Raw genomic sequence first — 26,715 nt, forward strand, 5'->3', positions numbered from 1 at the left:
GAGAACCAGAATATTTTCACATTCAAATAATTGGCATACACTTCTCATCTATGAAGGAAAGTCCATATTTTTTTTACATTCTTAATTTTTAAGAGATATATATGATTCCATTTTAAATGGTATACAGATCTTTTAAATTGTGTATTTTGTAGTTAAATGTAATATAAATAATTTAAGCCCTTCCCTTTCTTACAATGTATGTCTGCACATATATGAGCCAATTTGCTCAATGTATCTGATGAAGTAGAATAGTAGAAGTTGATAGAACCAAAAGATATTTCAAAAAGCCTGAAATATATCCAAAATTATGCTTGTCATCCTTTGAAATATAAAAGATTATGTTGAATTTAAAGTCAAAACAATGTAGCTTATGGAAGACCATGCAAAGATTATTATAATTTAAAGCAGATTTTAAAATTCCTTGTTAAAAATTCACCACTTAAGGATATTAATAATGGAATATCTTACAAAAGATACATAGCTCAGTTTTCAGATTCTAAAGAGTAGTGTTTCTGAAACTGGGTCTATCTATACTCACATGAGAGATCTTGGTCGGAGAGCAGAATTTTCCATGGTAAACATGAAATCAAAGAGGGATTCAAGTTAATTTCAAAGATAATACCAAACTAGTTACAGAAATATTAGTAGAGTGTCTGTAATAGATAGGTGGATAAAGATATTTCTCCAGTCTTTGTTGATCGCAAAATATATTAAATGTTAATTGCTGAGATTAAAGGACAGCATGTCTCCTTGGGGAACATTTAGATAAAACTTGAAGTTATTTTTATTTGAATAAGTTTGAAATATACAAGAAAGCAAATCAGCAATAGGACTAAATTGTTTCTAGTAATTTTTCTAATATTTGCTAAAAAATTCAGAGTTATCCAGGCAACATGAGATTATTATCAGTCACTAAAATGACTCCAAAACACTGAGAGTTTAACAACAGACATTTTTTTCTGAGAGAATTTTCATTTTTTTAAACCTTAGAACATGACCAAGAAAAAAAGGGAGGGACTCACAACTTCTGAGCAACAGCTAAGTTTTAAACAGAGTTTGATGAGGAATTGAGAAAGACCCTTTTAGAAATCATCTACTGAAAACATGTTGAACACCTAATGTGTAAGCAGATAGAATGCTTCAGTATCACTGAGAGTTGACCCTGATAAGAAAATAAAGAAAATAGAACACTAAATATTGCAGGCTGTGATGAGATTTTTTTTTTCATATGAATTCTTATTAAAAATCATATTTAGGTTAGCAAAGGAAACATCTAAAATTCTCATCAAGATTATTGGGGATCAAGAAATGAGAGGAAGAAAAATAAGATGCATGGTCTATAAAACAAACTAAATTCTTGAGATTTACCAGGGCTTTTCCATGAAAATAAAATCTGCTATTTAGAATAATTTCCCTCCTTTTGTTTAAATTATTTCTAACTATGATGATTTTGAGCTGATGATATGACACTAATAACCTTATGGTATTAATAAAGAGAAATTAAATTGTGATTATAAACTAGCCCTCATCATGTTCTGTAGTCAAGCGTATTTCTCCCAGCTGAGATTGATTCTGTAATCAGTAAACAAATTTTCTTAATTGGATCTGAATCCCTAAGTACACTTTTACAAGCATTTATATTTAACAAATATCTTTATGTTTATGGAGTATCTGAAGGTTCTTGTCAAAGTGCATTCATATGAGCCATGTCATTAAGGACAACAACAAAATCAGTGAGTATATGAAGCACCAGGGACTATAGGTGCCTTTGCATTAGCAATTCTGACTATTGTAAGTATCAGGGCAAATATAAATTAGTGAGGCATTTGATTGTAGAAATTACAGATTTTTATATAATTTTCCTCCTTCCATATGTTAAGTATTATTTCCTCAATTGGCTCTCTGTTCCAAAGTTCTGTATCTTGCTTCTTTCACCATTAAGACAGGAGAATGTAAATATCATTTCAAATTTCCATTGGGCTAGAAAATGAAAACTAAATTCTCTAATGTCATTCAGTTCCTATACATCGTATGTTCTTCTCAGCCCACAGGACTGAGTTGTGTGTGAGAGCAGAAAGAGAACTGTTGTGAGAATTTTGGTTCCTACTTTGTCACTTGCCTATTGTGTGAGTTTTCAAAATTATTTAACCTCCCTAGACCTCAGTGTCCTCATCTGGGGTGAGGGTCATACTGTAAGGTTCCTTCTTGCTGTAAAATTCTGAGCTAGCTAATTTTAAAAGCAGAATTATTCCTAAGAGACCAAAAAAAAAAAGAAAGAAAAGATTCCTTGATTTAGAAAACCTGACATGCAGGGTTTTTTGTCTTCTCCGACTGTTGACTTTCTGAAGCTTCTTCTCTGCAGATGGTGGTGGGGTTGGTGGTGGGGTTTGTTCTGCCTTTGGTTTCACTGGTCTGTGTAAGTCCTTTCATGAGCATGGCTTCAGATTCTTAAAGACAGATTGGAGTCGAATGGGTTTGACCCTTCTGAACGTCTCTCATAGATGAAAAGGTGTCAGGAGGCTTCTGAGCACGGGGTGTATTCAGATCTGCTCCAGCGGCAGGAGGCGACGATGCTGGAGAATCGCAAACTCACGGGGAAGATAACAGAGCTGGAGAGGATGCTGGCTGAGCTTGAGAAGCAGAAGTCCCGGGTTGAGGAGGAGCTTCCAAAGGTCAGGGAGGCAGCAGAGAACGAGCTGAGGAAGCAGCAGAGGGATGCAGCGGACATCACCCTGCAGAAGATGCGGGCGGAGGGCGAGGCCCAGAGGTACCGCCGGGAGCTGGAGGCCGTTGAGGGGGAGAAGGAGGCGGCGCAGCGCGAGCTGGAGCGCGTGCAGAGGCTCGCGGCCGAGGCCGAGGCCCAGAGGGAGGCCGTGCAGAGGAACCTGAGTGGCTTCCGGAAACAGCTGGAGGAGCACACCGCCACCAGGAGGGCCCTGGAGAACCATCTGAAGAGGAAAGACTCCAGCCTCCACGAGGTGGAGCAACAGAAAGATAAGCTGATGGAGGAACTAAGGAGAAAGAAGGACCACGAAGAGGAGCTCCTGAAGCTGGTCAAGCAGATGGAGAAAGACCTCACGTTCCAGAAACAGGTGGCGGAGAAGCAGCTGAAGGAAAAGCAGAAAATTGAATCGGAAGCCAGAAGAAAAATAATCGAGATGCAGTGTTCGTACAAAGAAAACCCACTGCCAGCTTGTACGAGCACCCAGGCTGAGGAACTGAAGCAGCAGGTGGATGAGCTGACAGTGGCCGATAGAAAGGCTGAGAAGGACATGAGGGAGCTGAAGTATGAACTCAGTGCCCTGCAGCTCAACAAAACTTCATCGGAGGAGAAGGCTCGCTTGCTCAAAGAAAAACTGGGTGAAACCAGCAATGCACTGAGATGCCTCAAGCTGGAGTTGGAAAGGAAGGACCAGGCGGAGGAGGGGTTCTCTCGGCAGCTCCGGGAGCTGGACAGGCAGCTGAGCCAGACCACAGGGAAGGCAGAAGAGGTCAGGCAGGAGGCCAATGACCTTAAGAGGATAAAGCACAACTATGAGCTAGAACTGGAATCTCTGCAGGAGGAGAAAGGAAAGCTGCAGAGGGAGGTGGACCGGATCACCAGGACACAGGCCATCACCAAGAGGAGCATCCAGCATTTAAATTCACAAGTTACTTCTTTGCAGGATGACAAGGACTTCTCTGGCGAAAGAGCACGATCCTGCCAGAGAAAGTCAGATCACCTGAAAGAACAATTTGAGAAAAGCCACGCGCAGTTGCTTCAAAATATTCAAGCCGAAAAGGAGAATAATGAGAAAATCCAAAAGCTTAAAGAGGAATTGGAGAGAAGTAATGACTGTGCAGACACACTAAAGCACAAAGTGGATGAGCTCACCAGACAGAATAACGAAACCAAGTTAATGATGGAGAGAATTCAGGCAGAATCGGCAAATGTGGTCTTAGAGAAACAAGCCATCCAGCAAAGATGTGAAGCACTGAAAATCCAGGCGGATGGTTTTAAAGACCAGCTTTGTGCCACAAACAAACACTTGCACAAACAGACGAAAACGGAACAGGATTTCCAGAGGAGGATCAAATGCCTGGAAGAAGACCTGGCCCAAAGTCAACATTTAGTAAGTGAATTTAAGCAGAAGTGCGACCAGCAGGACCTCATCATCCAGAACACGGAGAAGGAGGTGCAAAGTCTGAGTGCTGAGCTAAGTGCATCCAAAGAGGAGAAACGCCTTGGGGAGCAGGCAGTGCAGATGCAGTGGGCACAGGTGCAGGACCTGAACGACAGATTGAAAAAGGTGCAAGACGAACTGCACTTAAAGGTCCTAGAGGAGCAGGTGACCCACAGGAAGATGGTTCTGTTTCAGGAGGAATCTGAGAAATTCAAACGTTCTGCAGAGGAGTTTCGGAAAAAGATGGAAAAACTGATGGACTCCAAAGTTATCACGGAACATGATATTTCGGGCATCCAGCTTGACTTTGTGTCTCTCCAGCGGGAAAACTTCAGGGCACAAGAGAACGCGAAGCTCTGTGAAACAAATATCCGAGAACTTGAGAGGCAGCTCCAGCAATATCGTGAGCAGATGCACCGAGGGCAGAATGGGGAGGCACCTCACTACCAGAAATGTCGGAAGCTCACAGATGAGCTGGTCGCCCAGAAACGGGAGGTGGAAAACCTGAAGCAAAAGATGGATCAGCAGATAAAAGAACAGGAGCATCAGTTAGTGATGCTCCAGTGTGAAATCCAGAAAAAGAACCCAGCCTTCAAGACACATCTTGAGATGGCAGTGAAGGAGTATCAGCGCCCAGGGGACTTCTCCTCCTCTCCCTCCATGGCCAGGTCCCCTCTACAGAGGTGGACTCAGGAACCACAGCTTTCGGAGGAAAGATGGCAACATCGGGGTGCTGAACAGATGCAGAAGGAGGGCCAGGGCGGGCCATCAGGGGCTCCGGTTGAGAAAGAGAAGAGTCAGCAGTGTTACTCTGAATACTTTTCTCAAACAAGCACCGAATTACAGATAACTTTTGATGAGATGAACCCTGTTGCAAGACCGTCAGAAATCGAGAAGCTAAGAAATCAAGGTCTGTACAATTCCAGACACGCTGTCAGGTGTCAAGATGACAAGTGTGAAATAGACCTGGTGACGCTTCTGGCACCCTTAGAGGTATACCCTGGATTCTGGAACCTTGTCAGCTACCCTCTGTCAGGTTTCCGCTCTTGTTTCCTTTCTCTGCTAGGCTACATTTTTTAACCGTGCTGAATGTGAGTGGCTCTTTGTAGTCCAACAGAAAATCATGCCATCATTTTCTAGTGATTTACTTGAATCTTTACTACAAACTACAGTCTTCAATTTTTAAATGTTTGAGATGAAAAACACAGAGGTCATGGCTATCCTGTCATATCTGTGGGATTCTATTCCGAAAAATTTGACCCTAAAAAAAAAAACTAGAAAAACCAAGCAGTTAACTTTAATTTCTAACACGTTTTGTGGACAGATTTTACCTCCTGTCTTTTTTAGACATAGCATTTTAATACCTTAATTGTCATCTAAAGTTTAAACTTCAGACTGTCAAAATAATATTTCTTGTTCCTGAACCCTCTTGGGCTTGAAAGTGTTCTTCTCTTATCTCATCTTTGTTATTCTAGGAATTATATTTGGATTAAGAGTGGGTAACATGACAATGTTCTTTAGATGACTTTTAACGTCTTACAAATTCCCGTTACAGATAGCTAAGAACAAGCAGTATGCTATGCACACAGAAGTTACGGCATTAAAGCAAGAAAGGAGCCCAGTCCCCGGTGCTGATGAATGGCTGCTTGAAGGGTGCAGGGCACAGGGTGGACTCAAAAGAGATTTTCTTAAGAAGGGCTCAGAACCAGAGACCTTTCAGAACTTTGGTGGTGATCATGCATGCTTGGTCAGGGATGATGAGTTTCAGTTCCAAGGGCTCCGGCACACTGTGACGGCCAGGCAGTTGGTCGAAGCTAAGCTTCTGGACATGAAAACAGTTGAGCAGCTGCGACTTGGCCTTAAGACCGTTGAAGAAGTCCAGAAAACTCTGAGCAAGTTTTTGACAAAAGCCACCTCCATCGCAGGGCTTTACCTAGAATCCACAACAGAAAAGATTTCATTTTCCTCAGCTGCCAAGAAAATCATCATCGATAAGATGATGACTTTAGCATTTTTAGAAGCTCAGGCGGCCACGGGTTTCATAATTGACCCCCTTTCAGGGAAGACCTATTCTGTTGAGGATGCAATCCTTAAAGGTGTGGTTGACCCCGAATTCAAAATCAGGCTCCTTGAGGCAGAGAAGGCGGCCCTGGGGTATCCATGTTCTTCTAAGACACTGTCAGTGTTCCAAGCCATGGAAAATAGAATGCTTGACAGGCAAAGGGGCAAACATATGTTGGAGGTGCAGATTGCCAGTGGGGGCGTCATCGACCCCGTGAGGGGCATTCGGGTTCCTCCAGAAGTTGCCCTGCAGCAGGGGCTGCTAAATAACGCCATCCTGCAGTTTTTACATGAGCCATCCAGCAACACTAGAGCCTTTCCCAATCCCAATAATAAGCGAACCCTGTATTACTCAGAGTTACTGCGCATGTGTGTCTTTGACGTAGACGGGCAGTGCTTTCTGTTTCCATTTGGGGAGAGGAACATTTCCAATCTCAATGTAGCGAAAACTCACAGGATTGCTGTCGTCGATACTAAGACAGGAGCAGAACTGACTGCCTACGAGGCTTTCCAGAGAAACCTGATTGAGAAAAGTACCTACCTTGAGCTGTCAGGGCAGCAGTATCAATGGAAGGAAGCCACGTTTTTTGAGTCCTATGGGCGTCCCTGTCGTGTACTGACCGATACTAAGACAGGATTACAGTTCAGTATCAGCGAGGCCATAGAGCAGGGAACCATTGACAAAGCCTCTATCGAAAAGTATCAGGAAGGCTTCCTCACACTCACAGAACTTGCTGATTCCTTGCTGAGCAGGTTAGTCCCCAAGAAGGACTCGCGCAGTCCAGTGGCAGGGTACTGGCTGACTTCCAGTGGGGAAAGGATCTCTGTGCTAAAGGCCACACGTCGGAATCTGGTTGATCGGATCACCGCCCTCCGATGCCTTGAAGCCCAAGTCAGTACCGGGGGCATCATTGACCCTCTGACCGGCAAGAGGTACCGGGTGGCCGAGGCCTTGCACAGAGGCCTGGTGGACGAGGGGTTTGCGCAGCAGCTGCGGCAGTGTGAGTTAGTCGTCACGGGGATCAGTCACCCTATCAATAACAAAGTGATGTCAGTGGTGGAAGCTGTGACTGCAAATATCATAAGTAAGGACATGGGAATCCGCTGTCTGGAATTTCAGTACTTGACAGGGGGGCTGATTGAGCCCCAGGCCCAGGCCCGCTTGTCGATTGAAGAAGCCCTCCAAGTAGGGATTATAGATGTCTTCATTGCTACAAAGCTCAAAGATCAAAAGTCCTATGCCAGAAACATCCTCTGTCCTCAAACGAAAAGAAAGTTGACATATAAAGAAGCCTTAGAAAAAGCTGATTTTGATTTCCACACAGGACTTAAACTCCTAGAAGTGTCTGAGCCCTTGATGACAGGGATTTCCAGCCTCTACTATTCTTCACAATAGGACCTGTTTATAGAACCAGAGTCAGGGGTGATGCTGTCTAGTTCGTCTGCTTTGTCCACAGCTTGATGGTATGAGATCCACGGCCTAGTAATTGTGTGACATGCTTGAAGCACTGTTAATTTCTTGAGGGCTGGAAACACCTGACTGCTCAGAAGAGAGAATACTTTTAATTTAAAAAATTTTTTTAGATAAAGTTTTATTGGAATGCAGACACATTGTTGTGTACATATTGTCTTTGGCTACTTTTGGGTACAAGGACGGAGTTGAGTAGTTCTAACAGTAACCATATGGCTCACAAAGCCTAAAATATTTGCTCTCTGGTCCTTTCCAGAATAGTTTGCTGTCTCCTGATCTGGAAGAATTTGCATCACTCCTTTAGACTAAACGTCAGGAGGCTTGGATTTTAGACTCCATTCTGCCCAAGAGAGAATACTTTTAAAATGGAAAATAACAAAAGATTTACTGCTCTTCATAATGGTTCCATTTAGCTTTGAGATTCGTTTTTTGACTCCTACCCAAACTAAATAAAAGTATTTTACCTGGAATATGGGATAAGCTTGAGGATCTCCAGCGAGTTTACAGCATCCTTTCTTCAGAACTCTGCATCACTGCCTGGATCCAGCCTGGTGTCAGGGTTCCCATTTATTAAATGATTCATTACACTCACTGAAAGAGCACTTAAAAAAGAACCGTGGAATCGCAGAGGAAAATGTAAACTTGTTCTCACATCCGTGAGGCTGTAGTGTTTCAGATTGCCTTGAAAAATGAACATTTTTAGTTTTTCTGTATGTCGTAATCCTCTTTACATATTATATTTTACCACCATCTCCCATTTCTAGTTACGACTTTGTAATTAAAAGCAGCATTATGAATGGGTTATGTGTTGGAGGAGAGGGAAGATTTTTCTTCGTTCTATGTATTTTTTGTTTTGTGTAGACTTTATTCTTTCAGCTTTCCATTGTCTGTTACTTTTCTGTCATGACACTTATGATTGTAATGCTAATGCAAAGGCAGCAATTCAGATTTCTTTTAGTGCTTCATGAATAAAGTTGAGTTTTTAAATGTGTCATATTAATAGACTAGCTAGGAGGTTAGGCTGATCATTCAAGACTATTTCTCACAGCTTGCTTTGCTACCATAAACATTTTGGAAGTACATCTGCTACGTGACGTGTTGAATATGGTAAAAAATGAATAAAATATCTCGATAACCTGTGTGTGATGAAAAAATATTTTTAAATCCTTGTTTTCTGTGGAGAGATCACTTTAATGGCTCGGTAATTTACTGGAATATATCTTTTTTTTTTTTTTAACCACTCACACCTGTCAGAAGTCACTGGAAGAAGAAAAGAAAGAGCATGTTGAAAAAGCCAGAGAATTACAAAAATGGGTATCAAATATCAGCAAGACATTGAAAGACGGAGAGAAGGCTGAAAAGTCTTCCTTCTTTAAGCAAAAGGTACTCACCGAGGTCCTGGTTTAATAATAATGATAATATCAATAATTATAGTGGGGAGAATTTACTGAGTTGATACAGTCCACCTAAAAAAAAAATCCTTTAATTCTTTAGTTTCCCCCATTTCTATATGCAGTTATAATGAGGATCAGAGACGTTAAGTAACTTGCCCAAGGAATCACAGTATGTGGCAGAAGAAGCTGTCTCTGCTTCCAAAACCTGGACTTCATCAATATTAGTCTCACTGTTAGTCAACCAATATGTGGGACTGCTTTTCCTCACAGTGAGATCTGCTTCCTGATCGCTTTGACGAACGTTGCAGGAGAGCAGAGTCACTCTGTTTGGTGCCCTGAGTACATTCATGCACTCTGTGTCATAAAGAGTTGCAAGCTCGTTCTTTGAATAGAAACAAAAAGTTTCAAGAGCAACAAACTGCAGACCAAGATGTTAACATTTGAGGATCGCATTTAGTTGTGCTTTTCTGGGTCTTTTCTATTTCCGAAAGAAGTGTTCTCCCATCATCCACTGGAAATTCTAGATTCTTTCCCTTCCCTAAATGAAATCTTTAGTTCTGTAGGCTGTGTTCTGAACCCCACTACTTGACATAAGTTGAGTGGCCGCATTTCGTGAGATGTTACTGCTCTGAGGTGTCCTTTGGGCTGTGCCACCTGAAGCTCTTAGGGCACTGAGTTAAGCAGTTTTGCTGCTGCTACTGATAATGCTGGAATTGCTACTATATTTTAAAAAATAAATTTCCACTAAGTAAGCAGTATTTTTCTCGATTATGTTTCCTTCACTGCCCTGCTGCTCCTGCCTGACCTGTGGAAACTACAGAGGCAATCATTAGCTTTCCCTTCCAGCTCTGCATCAGTACACACTTGTCATCACTTGAAACAGACATTTTTGACATAATCCAATAACAGAAAGCTTCAACATCTTGTCTCATTTCGCCTATGGCATGAGGCAGATGAACCTTATTTGAGGTTCCCCCGGGAGAGGTTTATAGACCTGAGTATTTACTTGAATTCTCATTCAGTTGAAATAAAGCCAGCTTAGCTCATAGTCTAGCAAACTACATTTTATAGAGTGTGGGGGAAATAAGTTGGAAAGGAAAATTACATTTAGTGTTTTAAACCCAAAACCTTCAAAGCAATTTTATGCGAGTATTTAGTTTAAAACGTTTTCTTCATTTTCCCCCTGTCAAATAGGAAAAGAGGTAAAATAGGGACACAAACTTAAGGATTTCTTGAGAGAACAAGTTTCTTTTCAGGAACGTGGTTTATAAACGCTTGGTATTTCCTCATTCTGTAGTTCTAAATTCTCCAAAATTTTACCGACCAGTGTTAGTTTTAGACCTAGCAGACATAGAAGTAGAGAGATACCTTTGCAATGCAGATCATGGCCCCAGTTATAAATCTTAAATAACACTCGATGGTCTCTCTGTTGAAGGATATTTAAGGTAATTTGATGTCAGTAATAAATGTGTCTTTCAAAAAATCAGTATTGCCTCATGATTACCTATAGCCATGAAAAATAGACTTTAGGCTGACTCTCAGTAGAATACGTCTGGGGAAAATACACCTTTTCATTGTCCCATCATTTCATTTCTGCTCACTTAAAAGAATAGCATTTACTTTCTGATATTAGGTCTTCAGAAATGATACAGAGAGGAATTAGGAGAAAGTAAACAGGTCAATTTTATTTCTCTGTCACAGGCGACTTTTGCAAGTGAAGTCCTAGTAATAGAAATTACTTAATCTTGACCTGCAAACCTAGAGAGGAATACTTCTAGAGAGGAATTTTTTTCCAAAGGAGCTTTGTATCCAGGAGCTTGGGGGAAGGAAGGGAAGGTTTTTGTTCCATGTTCATGTATCTTTTTGAGGATGGCAATGTTCTTCCAGTGCTGAACGTCTGGCCACCTGGGGTATCATTAAGGCATTCTCTATTTGTGATTGGGCTGGGACAAATGCAAGAACCATATCACGCGGTATTATTATTTCCTCGTGGAAATGATGGCCTTAGGGTTAGAGGGAGGGACTTTCCTTCATCGTGCATTCTCAAAAGCAGTCTTCTTATCCAGGCCTGTGAACCAGTAATAAGTGATGGGTATTTACTCAGATCACCTGAAAATATTCCCATCGTGTGGGTCTTGATGAAAACTTGGAGTTTGTTTAAATGACTGTTGTGTCATCTTTGTGAAGGAAGAGCTTGAGTGTGTTTTCTTTACCTCGCAGATTTCCAGTGAGGAAATATCAGTCAAGAAGGAACAATTATCTGAAGCACTGCAAACTATGCAGCTCTTCCTGGCTAAACACGGAGACAAGTATGTTGGTTTTCATTAGGTCTTTTATTTGAAGTAGGGGAGTGGTCTTCAAAACTCCTAGCAAAGTAGAGGATGGTAAATTGCAATGTAGAGTTTAAAAATGGGACTCAATCACAAATTTACTTAGTAATATAATAACCTAAGACTATAAACTTGGCTATTTAATTGTCACTTTTCATCAGTCTTGGTCTTTACCAAAATCCTGAAATGTACTTACTACCCCCATATATTGCTGATGAGGAAACAGGCTCGGATCTGTAGCTAGTGAGTAAAGATGCCAAGCCAAGTCTTGATTCTGAGTAGTACTTACTCTCCAAGACCTACCTTTTGGAAAATGTGTGTAAATACGTTCTTCATTTTCTTAGCTGAGAACTGTGGCAACTTAATTTCTTGTGGTTTGGTCCTACTTTTTGCAACAAGGCACTTCATATATTTCAGCTAATGCCTCAGACAGGGAAGGAATCTACCCTTTTCTTAAATATTGTTTGTCTGTCATCTTTAGAATTACTCTAGAATGATTTTATGTTGTACCTTAGGTTAAATTTATAAGGAAATTGGGTTAATTTCCTTATAAATTTCCTCTTTATTCATCCTTCTGCTTGAACAAGTTTCATCGTGAGTCGTGGTACCTTACTTGTCCCTTTTCCATGTTGGAACTAACAATGGGATCTTTCCCTCTGTCAGACAACAGCAGTTGTTATTTTAGAAATTTGTATATGCTAGAGAGGTGCTGATATATTAGTTTACACTCTTTTCCTTTAGTCCTTTTCCAGGCAAGAGAAGGATTCCTGGATGTTTTTAGGGTCATAAGGGCCATCCTTAATTTTCATATACAACCATTCTAAGACCTGAGTAATCTGTATATGAGATTATATTATATTTTATGACCCTATGCTAATTTAGAAAAGTATTCTTTGCAAAATCATCGAGGCTAGTGTGTCATCTTTATCACTTGAAGACTTATATTCGTCTTTTCGTACTTTCTGGTTATTTTAGAATGACAGACGAAGAAAGAAATGAATTGGAAAAACAAGTGAAAACTCTCCAAGAAAGTTATAATTTACTCTTTAGTGAATCTCTGAAACAACTACAACAATCACAAACCTTAGGAGATATAAAGGTAGAGGAGAAGGTAATGTTATTTATTTAGAACATGAGACTGTTTTAAGACTTTTAGTTTAACTGCATGATTGTAGAAATATATGTCAATGACAAAGAAATGACCTTGAGTTGTGTACATGGAAGAAACATGGGTGGGGTTTATTTAAGTACCTGGAGATTTCAGTGTTGTTCATTAAATGCAGTCTTACACTTGCTGTCATCAATTTCTGTGACATCTTAATCTCTGCCTTGCATGGTAAAAGGAAGGAATCATTCATTTTTCTAACTCTTCTCTGTCAAAGCCATTCCTCTACTGTTATATAGATATATGTTATATAGATATTCTACTATATAAATATGATGGTATAAAATAGTCTGTGAGTCACCTCTAAACGTGACATTGGAGTATTAGGGGATTTGTCTGATTTTCAGAGATATCCATGAGATTTCTTTGAGAAATACTGGGCCATATGTTTTAGCGAGGATGCTCTAGCATCTTCTTAAAATATAACAGAAATAGCTTAAAATTTGGCCTATCCTTAAACTTTTAAAACTTGACAACACATATTCAACACAAAATCCAGTGTTCAAAAAGTTATCTTTATATGCAATTCCCTCACTCCCTGGAGTACTTTACATACTATTTGTCGTATTTTGAGGGTATGTAACGATTTTCCTGGCTCATGGGTTTTGACTATCTGTGAAGAAGTCTGTATGCTGTAAACATCAATAGCATGGGGTTTGAAACTCTCTCTTGTGTCAGGAGACTAATCTCACCCGATTGCAGAGAGCATGGTTTGCCTTCTAGGTGTGTGTCCTGTTTCCTCACCCTCATCATTTCCTGTGTCCTCACTAACCTTCTTAATGTACACGATACGAAGTTTTCAGTTCACAGATGCATGTCGTTTTCAAAGCTTTGTCACATCCTGTGCTCTCGAATAGATCACTGACATAGATCCCTTGTGCATTTGAGCTGCTTAACACTCACAGCCTTGCCGCGTCTTGGTAAGTAGAGGATTTTTATGTCGAAGTGTCTTTTTTATAAGAAAATGCAAACTAAGTTTCATGACGCTCTGCCCACCCTCGTGTCACTGACTGAGACTTCATGCTTTCGTTTCAGCTGGATAAAGTCATCGCAGGCACCATTGATCAGGGCACGGGAGAAGTCCTTTCTGTCTTTCAGGCCGTGTTAAGAGGCCTCATTGATTATGACACGGGGATCCGATTGCTTGAGACCCAGCTCATGATTTCTGGGCTTGTTTCACCAGAATTAAGAACATGCTTTGACCTCAAAGATGCCCAAAATCATGGCCTTATTGATGAGCAAGTTCTTAGCCAACTCCGAGAACTCAGTGAAACGAAGGAGATTATTTCTGCTGTGTCGTCCACCACAGTTCCAGTGCTGGATGCTCTGGCTGAAGGTGTGATCTCAGAACCCATGGCCATCAGAATTCTTGAGATCCTGCTTTCCACAGGCTCTCTCGTTATTCCGGCCACAGGAGAACAGCTGACGCTGCAGAAGGCTTTCCAGCAGCACCTGGTTTCCTCTGCCTTATTTTCTAAAATCCTGGAACGGCAGAATCTGTGTAAAGATCTTATCGACCCCTCCACCTCTGAGAAGGTGTCTTTAATAGATATCATGCAAAGAAGTATTTTACAGGAAAACACAGGGGTGCGGCTTCTGCCTGTGAGGCCACAAGAAGGAGGCAGGATAACGTTAAAATGTGGGAGAAACTTAAGCATTTTAAGGGCAGCTCATGAAGGCCTCATAGACCGTGAGACCATGTTCAGGTTACTGGGTGCGCAGCTGCTTTCAGGAGGTCTGATCCATTCCAAGTCTGGTCAGAGAATGACTGTAGAAGAAGCCGTGGCAGAGGGGGTGATGGACAGAGACACTGCCAACAGTATCCTCACCTACCAGGTGGAAACAGGCGGAATCATCCAGTGCAACCCCGCCAAGCGTTTAACTGTCGATGAGGCAGTCCAATGTGATCTGATAACGTCCAGCAGTGCCCTTCTGGTCCTCGAGGCTCAGCGAGGCTACGTGGGCCTCATCTGGCCTCACTCTGGGGAGATATTCCCTACATCTTCTTCCCTGCAGCAGGAGTTGATTACCAATGAATTGGCGTCTAAGATCCTGAACGGCAGGCAGAAAATCGCTGCTCTTTACATTCCAGAAACATCTCAAGTCATTGGTTTGGACGTTGCCACGCAACTCGGAATCATAGATAATCACACAGCATCGATTTTAAAAAGTATAACGCTGCCCGATAAAATGCCAGATTTGGGAGATTTCGAAGCTTGTGAAAATTCCAGAAGATGGCTCTCTTTTTGTAAATTCCAGCCATCCATGGTCCATGATTACAGGCAAGAAGAAGATGTTTTTGATGGAGAAGAGCCAGTGGTGACTCAGAGCTCAGAACAAACTAAAAAATTATTCCTGTCTTATTTGATGATAAATAGCTATATGGATGCAAACACAGGGCAGAGGCTTTTGCTGTACGATGGAGGCTTGAATGACGCTGTTCAGATGCTCCTGGAAGGCTGTGGTGCAGAAATTGATGAGAACACGCCTGTGAAAGAATGTCTTGATGTCATAAGACTCCCTGGCGTATTTCTGAATAATGCTGCAAGTAAAGAAACGAGTGAAAGTACAGCTACACCAGGTAGTTTTGATAAATGTCATTGCAGAGAACCTAAACGTAAAGGAACCTCTGAAAATGCCATAGATGAAGAGTTTCAGGAACTGGGAACTAACGTTACCAGGAGTGAATTTCGCCAGTCAGAAAACGTGGCAGATATACTGGCAACTGATTATAAAGTTAAGGATTCATCCAGCCTGTGTGTTCCTAGTTTGATATCACATTTAACAGAACCTGGACTTGCTGAAGTTAGCCTGCTCAGACAAGACTCTGAAAACAGACTTGAAAACAGTGAAAATCAAAGCCAAATAGAAACAAAGGGACATGCAGATGAATGTAGTCATTCTAAAAACCTTCAAAACTTTGCAAGTGATTTGATAAGTCCTATAGTAAAATCAAAAACTAGTAGAATCTGTGATTTGAATGAAACAGTGAATGAAGATAATATTAGCAGGGATTCAAGTCTCTTGGACTATTCCCCCAGGCTGAGTGCCTTGTTAAGTCATGATAAACTGAGGACCAGTCAGGGAAGTTTTCATGATGTACACACTGCAGAGAACAATGGAAATAAATGTGAAGCCTTTACATTGCCATTCAGTGACCAAACCATGTTATCGGGTCAAAGAATAAGAGAAAAATTTCAAGACCAGTTTCTGGGAATTGCAGCTATCAACATCAGTTTACAGGGAGAAAACACTGTACAAAAATCTTTCGGTATTGGTTATAGTAATCCTCAGGTACAAGATCAGAATGATGAAAAAATGCTTGCTGCTTCTCATCAGGAACCCGAAGACGAGCAAAGTGAGTCCACGGTGGAAGGGTCCTCCTGTGCCCTGCCCCTGAGGGGTGGTAGTCATCACATCAACATGGCTCACGTTCGTACCCCATCATTTGAAGGGGCTGTCAGCGCCAGTGCTGGTGACTATGAAACATCACTGCTGGGTGATCAGCAGAGCGACACAGAAACAGATACAGACAGCGATGCTGACTTTTATGACACGCCCTTGTTTGAAGATGATGACCATGATTCCCTGCCTCTGGAAGGTGATGACCATGGTTGTCTGCAGCCCAAGGACTATGACACGCTGCCAGAGGAAGATGACTGGGCCGCTCCTCCTGGAGAGGCTTTTTATGATGTTTCTAAAGAGGATGAACATTCTTTGGGGACCCAAGGGGGACTGGTTGATAGCTTAGGTGTGAGGGGAGAAGCACAGTCTCTGCAGGATTTTCTCATAGTTGCTGAGAAAGCAGAATTCGATTCTGGTGAAAGAATCCATTTGAATTCACTTGCCTCCTATGAGGTGAATGGACGGTTGATGGAAATCGTATCAGAACAGGACAGCACAGATGACCTTGAAGGTGATGAGTCTGACTCATTGACTGACCATGAAATTGTAGGAAGAAAAGAGAGCTTCAGAACTCCATTAAATTCTGAGGATGCTGGCTGTTGGAGAGGGAGAGAAGAGTACGTAACTGGGCAAGAATTTAAATCTGATCCCAATCATTTAGATTCTGTGCAAAATGAAGAAAGTTATGGAGACTCTGAGTGTGACAGTAGTGATCAGGACGACGATGATGACGATGGTGGTGGTGATGCCAAAGAAGAAGGAGCAGGAGGTGAGGATGGAAAGCCCATGTGCCAGGACGAGGCTGAGGGTGTGGATGTCCCCATGTGTGTCACCACTGCACCCAAACCGGGAAATAGCCATGCAAGTCAAAGTAGCAATAAAACGATTCTCCTGGATCAAAAGCACCATCATAGTTCTTTGGAAAAACAGCAAAGTGTAAATGTTTTGCAGCCAGAATCAAGTAGTAAAAGTAGCTTGGTTCCTGAAAGAAGTAACCTTCCAGAATATGCAACTGAGGTTGTTCGAAAAAGCAAAGATCTGTTGAATCATGAGATGGTCCTTAAGGATAAATTGCTGTCTGTCATGAAAGACACTGAATCGGAAAACGCTTTAAGCCCTGTTGGTGTTTTTCATAATACTAGTGTCGGTTCAACTTCTGAACTAGCGGATGATCTAAAGAACACAGGGGTTAAGTTGATTCAAGGGCCAGAATATATGGACTCTGTGAAAGGTGGAAATCCATATTATGAGAATGTGACACTTCAGGGTGACTCATCTTCTGATAAAGACATTTGTTCTGAGCTCAGTTTAATAGTAAAACCTGCGGAGGAAAGCCATTTGTCATCCAGAGTCTCTGTAACTGACCAAGATCCTCAAGGCAATGGAAAAGATCTAATTAAAAGGAGAGCTGACAAAAACAATATACTAATAGAAGATGAAACATTGGTTCATAAAATGTGTGCAGGTAAAGGAGAAGTGCTTATAGAAGGTCCTGTAGAAGATAATAAATGTCTCAGACTTTTGCCCAGTAAAAGTACAAGGGAGAGTCTTGATTTAGTTAATAGTCCATTTCCGTTCCCACACATCATGCACAGTGAAGGACATAATCAGGAAGGAAGCCTTAAAAAAGCAACAGTAGCCCTTAAAGATGAACCAAAGAATCTGCCAACAATAGTTAGCAAAAGTCCCGTTCAATTTGAGAATCATGAAGAAATTTTCGATTCCTCAGTTTCCCAAGTGATCACTGATGACATGACTTCAGACATGACCTTGTCTGAAAGGAATACAAGGATTGAGAAAGATTCAACCACCGATGGAACTGAAAAAGAGCTTGATCTGTTTACTTATTTAAAACACTGTGCTAAAAATGTGAAAGCAAAAGACATACTGAAACCAAATGAAGATACCCCAAGCTGTATTCTAGTAGCTTCCCCTCCCAGGAATGAGCACGTGCAATTAGGAGTTAATAATGTAAAAGAAAAGGCAGCTCTTGCCCAAGAAGACTTACCTCCAAAGGAGATGGTCCAACAGAAGGATCTTCCTACTAAAGAAAGTGTCTCAGAAGGAGGATCAGAAATTCCTGAGTTCACACCAGAAAGAGATGAAAGCACACCTTCAGTCTTCCCTCTTATAGATGCAGAGGGCCTTGGGAAACATACAGATTTTGTGCAGTCAGAACTCTGTGCAGATGGAACAAGAAATAACTCCAGTAACACATTAAACACTGACTGCTCATCCTTAGAAATTAACAGTGAGAAAGGAGTAATTGAGCAACAGGCACGAAAAGAACCAGCCTCATCTCCAGGAGTCCAGGAAAATGAGGTTCAGATTCCTGAGTTATCTCAGGTCTCCATTGAAGATGTCGAGGACATCTTAAAAGGTAGATTGAAAGAAGGTCATATGAATCCTCAGGAGCTTGGAGAACCTTCAGCCTGTGCAGATACTAACATTTCAATTCAAAACTTAATTAAAAGAGTTAGCTCATCATCATTGGTAAGTGAAGCATCTGGTGTGTCTGGCGACTCTAAAACTAGTGACTATGGTATTTCCCCCATGAATAACTCGCCAGAACTAAAAGCAGAGGGCAGAGAGGATCCGCTCTGTACTGCAAACCTCAAGTCTGAGCTGCTTCTCGATATACTTAAGCAAAATCAGTATAGCCAGAAAATTACGGGAGCATTTGAATTGATGAAAGAATTAACTCAGATGGAGTGTGATCTAGAGAAAAGAGGTAGGACATCTGAAGTTCTTCCTCTGCAACTTGAAAATGTTTTCTGCAAGCTGCTTGCTGAGGGATATTCAGAGAAAGGAGGACAGGGTGGAGAATTGAATCAAAAATCATCTACAGCTTCTGAGATGATGGATGAAAAGCCACACATTCTTGATGATCTTAACAGCAAGAGAGAAAAACCCCATTCCCTTAATTTACAAAATATGAAAGAAAATGGACCAGAAAACTCTCCTGTCTGTGCATCAGCATTGCCAAGAGGCGGGAGGCTGGAGGAGCTATGCGCTGAATCCCCAAACCGTTTGGAATGTATTTCAGGGTCAAAAGACATGGCTTCTGGAGACAGCTTGATGGAACAAGTAAGTATACTTTACATTTTATAAGGAAGTAGCTGCATTTGGGAATAATCCCATACATTTTATTTGCATGAAAATCTGCATAAAGCCTATTGAATTAACATGTCCACATTTGTGTTTAGTTTTCCAATGAGCTACAGCAGTGTTTACAGCACAGATCAAAGATGTGCGAGTATTTGGCTTTGCTTCAAGATATGAGGCCTCCCTTAGGTAACCAGGAGTCTCTGGATAACAATCTAGAAGCTTTGAAGAACCAACTTAAACAGCTAGAGGTAAGAATTGTCTGCTGCCGGTTATGGAGGGTAGTCAGCTGATATTAATTTGGAACCTTAAGAAGAGCATTTTTATATTTTGAATATTAGTTATATTTGTGTTTCTCACTAGGTATATCTGGGATGTGTATTTTTTGCAGACATTTGAATTGGGATTGGCTCCAATTGGTGTGATTTTAAGAAAAGACATGACGCTGGCAGAAGAGTTTTTAAAGTCTCTGCCAGGTGACTTCCCCAGGGGACAGCTCGAGGACCTGAGTGTAAGCCTCCAGAGTCTGCAGACAGCCTTCTCCTCCCTCCATGCCTTGTCTTCGGAAAGAATGAACCACATCATGCTGGCTATCGACTCCGAGATGGTAGGTACCAGACCGTCTCACGTTGAGTCAGAACTAGTGTTTGGGAGAAAACTGAGGGTTTGAAAATTTAGTCATAAGATGATAAACTGTTAAGCTCTTAACACAGGATCATTATTTGTAGGAATTTGAAGTTTGGGGACAGACAGAAATGAACATGCAATTTTATTTTCTAGTCTAAACTAGCAGTTTCCCATGAAGAATTTCTGCACAAACTTCAGTTGTTCTCACGTTGGATATCAGAGATGAGCACATCTGTGAAGGATGTGGAGGTCATGATGGTTCAAAATACTGGACACGTAAAGCAAAGCTTGGAGTTTCTCAAGGCAAGTGTCAAAGTCAATAAGACCAAGTACATCAGAAAACTTGTGGATTGAATGTAACAAAGGTTTAGAAAAAATGTGACTTTGCTGAAGCTATGAAGGATTATTTCCTTTTTCTCTAAGAGGTGTTTGTTCACAGTTGACTCAGCTATAAAATAATCACAGCCTTACAGATGTCATTCTGATGAGGTCCCTGCAGACTTTATAAAACTCTTACTACCACTGCATGTTGAGGTTGGTATTTATGTATTTATGTATGTATCAGTCACATAAAGACAATCATTTAAATCAGTCCTGTAGCTGCTTCATGGTATTAATCATTTCTGTCATGCCTTTCTTCCTCAAGTTCTTAATGTGAACAGCATCCCTCATGAATGGCGGGCAGTGACACTCCTGGCCTGCGAGTCAGAAAACTGAAATTCTGGCCTACTGGATTTATGTTTTAAATTCCCATGGTCTCGTGTATGTGCTGCCACAATTACATGGATATTATAAATATTAGCAAGGAATATATTTTTAACATCTTTATTGGAGTATAATTACTTTACATTGTTGTGTTAGTTTCTGCTATATAACAAAGTGAATCAGCTATATGTATACATATATCCCCATATCTCCTCCCTCTTGTGTCTCCCTCCCACCCTCCCTATCCCACCCCACTAGGTGGTCACAAAGCACCGAGCTGATCTCCCTGTGCTGTGTGGCTGCTTCCCACTAGCTATCTATTTTACATTTGGTAGTGTGTATATGTCCATGTCACTCTCTCACTTCATCCCAGCTTACCCTTCCCCCTCCCTGTGTCCTCAAGTCCATTCTCTACATCTGCATCTTTATTTCTGTCCTGCCCCTAGGTTCTTCAGAACCATTTTTTTTTTTTAGATTCCATATATATGTGTTAGCATAAGGTATTTGTTTTTCTCTTTCTGACTTACTTCACTCTGTATGATAGACTCTAGGTCCATCCACCTCATTAGAAATAACTCAATTTCATTTCTTTTTATGGCTGAGTAATATTCCATTGTATATATGTGCCACATTTTCTTTATCCATTCAGTATTTTAATGTTGTTTCCCTTCAATGTGCTAAATGTACACAAGTTAGATCTTTACCTTTTGGCGGAGTTACATTTCAAGTAACTCTGCCAGACAAGGTTAATATATTCTGAGAGGGATTATTTTTTAATGTATTAATGACCATAGTATTGAAATAATTTCATCACTACCATTCAGTACGAATGAATGGCTTGACTCAGTGAATTGTGAAAAAATGTCAATAAAAGCTTGAATCCCTGATAGAAGAAGCATATTTATAATAAATGTTATTGTTAATAGAAACTTTCTATTGTGGCTTAACTCGCTGTTGGTAACTCATACTACTTTTTTCACAGAATGTGTTAAAAGACCTCGGACACACCAAAACGCAGCTGGAGACCACTGCCTTTGACGTGCAGTTCTTCATCTCTGAACATGCACAAGATCTGTCTCCCACCCAAAGCAGACAACTGCTGAGGCTCTTAAATACAACTCAGAAGGGTTTCCTTGACGTGCAGGAATCAGTAACTACCCAGGTGGAACATTTAGAGGCTCAGTTACAGCTAGAACAAGATCTCGATCGTCAGAAGGTCCGCCTCTCTTTGCGGAGTGGGAATTCTTGGTATTTAGGTCTTCAGTGTGAAACCTGTAATGTAAACCCCAGGGGTTGTGGATAAGAGAAGACAGGAGAGATTTTCTGGACTGGCAATGAGTGAACAGGGTATAATATAGCGATCCTACAATATATAAAAGTACTGTGTGCCATAAGAAGGCTATAATTAGTTGCTTTTAATTTTCATGACCTCCCTCAAACTACTGTTTTCAGAGGAGAGTTTTGATTTTTTTTCTAGGAGGAGGAAATGTAGATGCATTGAGAAATTTCTGGGGATAAATCGATGAACATGTGGATAGAAAAGGTTAAGGGTACCTTTTCCCTTTGGGAGGTGGGTGGGCATGGCAGGGTAGGGCCAGGCTCTGGAGCCAGGCTGCCTGAGTTTACACCCCATTTATACCACTCACTTGCTGTGGGACCCAGGGCAAGTCACTGAACCAGTTTTCTCATTGGGAAATTGGAAATCGTAGCAGTGCTTGCCCGGTAGTATTGTGGGCACCGATGAAAGAAAGAATTTAAAACCCTCAGGACCTTGCCTGGCATGTGTCAGGCTCCTAGTCAACATGGTCTATGGCTATAGAATAAATAACTAGTATGTATATAAAAGGAAAACAAAAGATGCAAGTAATGGCTGAATTAATCTCTTAGGGTGATTTAACGAATTATATTGAGGTGGTCCATCCAATAGCAATAATGAGCAGAGGTGGGGATGGAATTAGCCACAGTGATTAAGGAGAGATATTGCGTGCAAGGCTCCTTTGATCACTTCTGGAAGCACAAGCATGGTCTCCAGCACGGTAACCTGTTTACACGTATCGAATATTTTAACAGACAAATCACGACTAACTTCTGTTTTGATATCATTTTGCAGAATTAATTGTGTGTGTCGCAGGTTTCAAGAGCTTCAGAAAGTGGGATGTTTCTTCCTGTCAGTCGGAAGCTCCATCTCTTACACATATGCGTGACCAGTGTTCTGTTGAGCTGTCATCCAAACGGGATCTCCTTCCTTGTACATGAGACATGCTCTCACTTTCTGTGTACCTTGCTCAGTGTGTACCCCACTGCTATCATGTTTACAGCATACTTAGGAGAGCTTACATAGAGGAAACTTGCAAAATGTGTTCTCGTAAAGAGCTATGACAGTAGTGAGTTGGTGGCCACATTCACGAGGCTTTGCTTTTGCTCCCTTCAGATGGTGGAGGAGCGTCAACAGGAGTACAGAGAGAAACTCCAGGGCATCTGTGACCTCCTCACCCAAACTGAGAACCGCCTCATTGGTCATCAGGAAGCCTTCATGATTGGAGATGGCACGGCTGAGTTAAAGAAGTACCAGTCCAAGCAGGAGGTAGAATCTAGCTTTGCATTAGTGGGTTGAGTTGATGTTAAGACTGATTACAAGTATTTAGAAAGCAGTTCAGGTTATTGGAAAGTAGTCATCATTTTAGCTTTTCGGAGGCAAGGTGCACCCAAGACGCCCCAGACCTGAGCTTGAAACTTTATACTAAGAGTCATACGTCCAGCTCCAATAAGCCAGGTAATTTTCCTGGCTTTTTTTTTTTTAGTGAGACATCGAGTGGAGGCGATATAAAGGAGATTTGATAGTGGAAATACCTTGTGTGATGAGTTAGAATTTGGATCTGTTGAAGCCCAACTCACTTGCAAATCAGGAGACATAGCCATGAGTTTGGGTTCTTTTTCTCTCTTAGCCCCATCCTATTCCTTTCATTGTTCTCTGGAATTTGTTTTTTTTCACTGAAGGAACAAACAATAATGACAGATAAAGTTTTATTTTGGTGTCAGGAGAAAGAACATTCTCATTGTAACGAGATCATCCAGTCCCAGACTCTACACATTGTCAGCTTTGTACCTTAATCTCTCTGGGCCTCACTGCCTTTGCTCAAACTTCCACTGCCGTGTTATTGTCAGACTCAAATAGATATTTTATGTAAAGTGACCAGCACAGTTAATGTCATACAGTAGTGGCTCAGTAAAGAGTGTCTCTTTCTTTATTAAAAAATATTTATTTATTTTAAAGTATAGTTGATTTACAATATTATATTAGTTTCAGATATACAACACAGTGATTCAACATTTAATATTGGGTTGGCCGAAAAGTTCGTTCGGGTTTTCCTGTAACATCTTACGGAAAGACCAGAACGAACTTTTTGGCCAACGCGATAGATGATACACCATTTAAAATTATTCTAACATATTGGCTTCATTCTCTGTGCTGTACAATATATCCTTGTATTTTTTTGTATTCTATACATAGCATTCATGGATTAGAAGAATTGATATTGTTAAAATGTGCATACCACTCAAAGAAATCTACAGATTCATTGTGATCCCTAGCAAAATACCCATGACATGTTTCACAGAACTAGAACAAATAATCCTAAAATTTATATGGAACCACAAAAGACCCCAAATAGCCAAAGCAACTTTGAGAAAGAACAAAGCTAGAGTTATCATACTCCTGGATTTCAAACCATCCTACAATGCTATAGTAATAAAACAGTATGGTACTGGCACAAAAACAGACACAGAGATCAATGGAACAGGATAAATAGCCCAGAGATAAACTCACACAGCTATGGTCACTTAATCTACAGCACAGGAGGCAAAAATATGCAATGGGGAAAAGACAGTCTCTTCACTAAGGGGTGCTTGGAAAACTGGACAGTATCTCTTTCAATTCAAATACTTCCTAGAAAAATTTGGGGAGGCGTAAAATAAAACTATGGAGAAAAACAATATGAAGAGTTAAACATAGTACTCTATAGAGAATGAAAGTGTAAAGGAAGAAAAATTACATAAAGAACTCTAGACGAAGGAAAGCTGTAACTGTTGAGGAGAGATCTTACTCTGAGCTTCCTAGCAGCTAGGGCAAAGAAGCAAACATTTTATTTTATAGAGCTCTGGTATTTAGAAGAAGTCATCATCTTAGTATAGAAATTACATTAGGAATAATTTAGCTCATAACTTTGAGAACTATTTGTTTTTATCCTGAGCAGCAGATATATGTTAAAATTAAATGTTTAAAAACAGAACATATAATATTACCATGTATTTAAAAGCTTTTATAAATGTACTCACATAATGTAAAAAAATCTGGTATGTGCAAATATGTATAGATTACATTTGTAAATACTTAATTGTTTTCAGTGTTTTACAAACCACATCCATTTGTTAAACTTGCAAATCTCATACCTTTCTTTAATGTTCTCTGAGGTTTCAAATTATATTAAATATTGTGATTTAAATAAACAACTCAAATTAACAGAGTATTGAATATGCTTTAACAACCTGTATGTGCTAGATTCTTCTCTGCCCCCCCCACCCTGTTTTAGAATTACAATTGTGGAAGAATTAAATAGGTAGTAATTTACTAAGATTTTATTTTTCTTTTGTGTTATAAGGAATTACAGAAAGATATGCAAGGAAGTGCACAGGCATTGGCAGAAATAGTGAAAAACACAGAGAACTTCTTAAAAGAGAGTGGTGAAAAACTGTCACGAGAGGATAAGGCTCTGATTGAACAGAAACTTAATGAAGCTAAGATAAAGTGTGAACAGCTTAATTTAAAGGCGGAACAGTCGAAAAAAGAGCTGGATAAAGTTGTGACGACAGCAATCAAGGAAGAAACGGAAAAGGTCCTTATTCAAATATGTGGTACCCTGTTCTTACGGCTTTGTTGAAAATGATGAGTGTAACAGCGCCTTGATTTATTATGTGGTATCAGGTGGTCGTAAGTGATGATTAGCACCAGAGACTAGAATTCTGGGTTTTCATGTAGGCAATTGACCAAATACTACAAAGTTCGAAGAATTGGCTTTGTTGAACTTTAAAAAAAAAAATTTTATTGAGGTATAGTTGATGTGCAATATTATATGTGTCAGGTGCACAACATAGTGATTCATAATTCTTAAAGGTTATACTCCATTTAGAGTTATTATAAAATATTGGCTATCTTCCCTGGGTTGTACAGTATATCTTAGTAGCTTATTTATTTTAGACATAATAGTTTGTAGGCTTTGTTAAACTTTTAAAAACAATTTAAGTGGGATTGTCAGGCTTTCTACTTGTGAAATGTGTGAGGTCCATTAAGTACAGTTAAAACTTTGGAATGTGTTTTTAAGAACAGTGGAAACTTCAGGGTAACTGCCTGTCGCTGTAAGGCTTAATTTCAGTGTGTTCAGTTTTCATTGTGGGTCTGGTTTAATTTCCCTGCTCTGATTTTCAATGATCTAAGTATTTGCTTTTGGAAAGTCTTAACACTCTTGCCTCGGCCCACATTCAAGGTTATCTATCTATCTATCTTATCTATCTATCTATCTTTCCTGGCCAGGTTGCAGCTGTAAAGCAGCTGGAAGAGAGCAAAACCAAAATCGAAAACCTTTTGGACTGGTTGGCAAATGTTGACAGAGACTCAGGAAGGGCAGGGATGGAACAGAAACAGGTCATTGAACAGAACGGGACTCATATTGAAGAGGGTGACGGCAAGTCGGTGATGGGAGAAGAGGATGAAGTTAATGGTAACCTGTTGGATATGGATGTTGATGGGCATGTAGCGACCACCCAGGAGAACCTGAACCAGCAGTACCAGAAGATGAAGGTGAGTGGTTTTAAACAGATGATCTTGTTAAAGTCTATTTTCAGGTCTGTAAAGACAGGAAGCACTTAGCACGTGAGTTATCTTTTCAAACCTCAGGGACCCTTGAGAGTAAAGTCCTTGTTTTAGGGTCATCAGTATGTCCATGTAAGTTATCGTGAGAATTCTAAGCAAGTGAAAAACAGTGGGAAATACATCATTGGATGTGGTGTTCTTCTCCGTGAAACAGAGTTGTAAGGAATTAATAGAAATAACAATAGCTAATGTTCCTAAAGCAGTGACAGTGGGCCAGGCACTCTTCAGAGCTCTTCCCATCGTGACTCATTACTGTGTTCATTTAGTTCTCCCCACCACTCTGTCAAATGAGAATATCATTACTATGGTGATGAAATTATTATTATTAATGTTATTCTCATTTTACAGATGAGGAAGCTGTAA

The 26,715-nt window shown here is 40.6% G+C and overlaps 1 protein-coding gene across 23 annotated transcripts in view; it reads left to right on the top strand.

The window, feature by feature from the left end:
* Positions 1–26,715, top strand: part of DST (dystonin) — a 497,966-nt gene that overhangs the window by 338,594 nt on the left and 132,657 nt on the right. For 11 of the 23 annotated variants that reach the window (XM_027126879.1, XM_027126872.1, XM_027126861.1 and 8 more), the window contains 12 exons: positions 2,502–5,156; positions 8,950–9,078; positions 11,310–11,398; positions 12,395–12,530; positions 13,620–19,076; positions 19,196–19,345; positions 19,486–19,701; positions 19,875–20,024; positions 21,409–21,642; positions 22,858–23,010; positions 25,085–25,318; positions 26,014–26,280. In XM_027126879.1, coding sequence (XP_026982680.1) covers positions 2,502–5,156; positions 8,950–9,078; positions 11,310–11,398; positions 12,395–12,530; positions 13,620–19,076; positions 19,196–19,345; positions 19,486–19,701; positions 19,875–20,024; positions 21,409–21,642; positions 22,858–23,010; positions 25,085–25,318; positions 26,014–26,280 — 9,870 coding nt within the window. Of the gene's footprint in view, positions 1–2,501; positions 5,157–5,718; positions 8,837–8,949; positions 9,079–11,309; positions 11,399–12,394; positions 12,531–13,619; positions 19,077–19,195; positions 19,346–19,485; positions 19,702–19,874; positions 20,025–21,408; positions 21,643–22,857; positions 23,011–25,084; positions 25,319–26,013; positions 26,281–26,715 lie in introns of those variants that run through there. The other 12 variants (XM_027126873.1, XM_027126884.1, XM_027126874.1 and 9 more) reach the window with 7 other exon arrangements.

Source organism: Aethalodelphis obliquidens, unplaced genomic scaffold (assembly GCF_003676395.1).
Source record: "Aethalodelphis obliquidens isolate GAN/ISIS:26980383/991018 unplaced genomic scaffold, ASM367639v1 scaffold31, whole genome shotgun sequence".
Taxonomy (NCBI): Eukaryota; Metazoa; Chordata; class Mammalia; order Artiodactyla; family Delphinidae; genus Aethalodelphis; species Aethalodelphis obliquidens.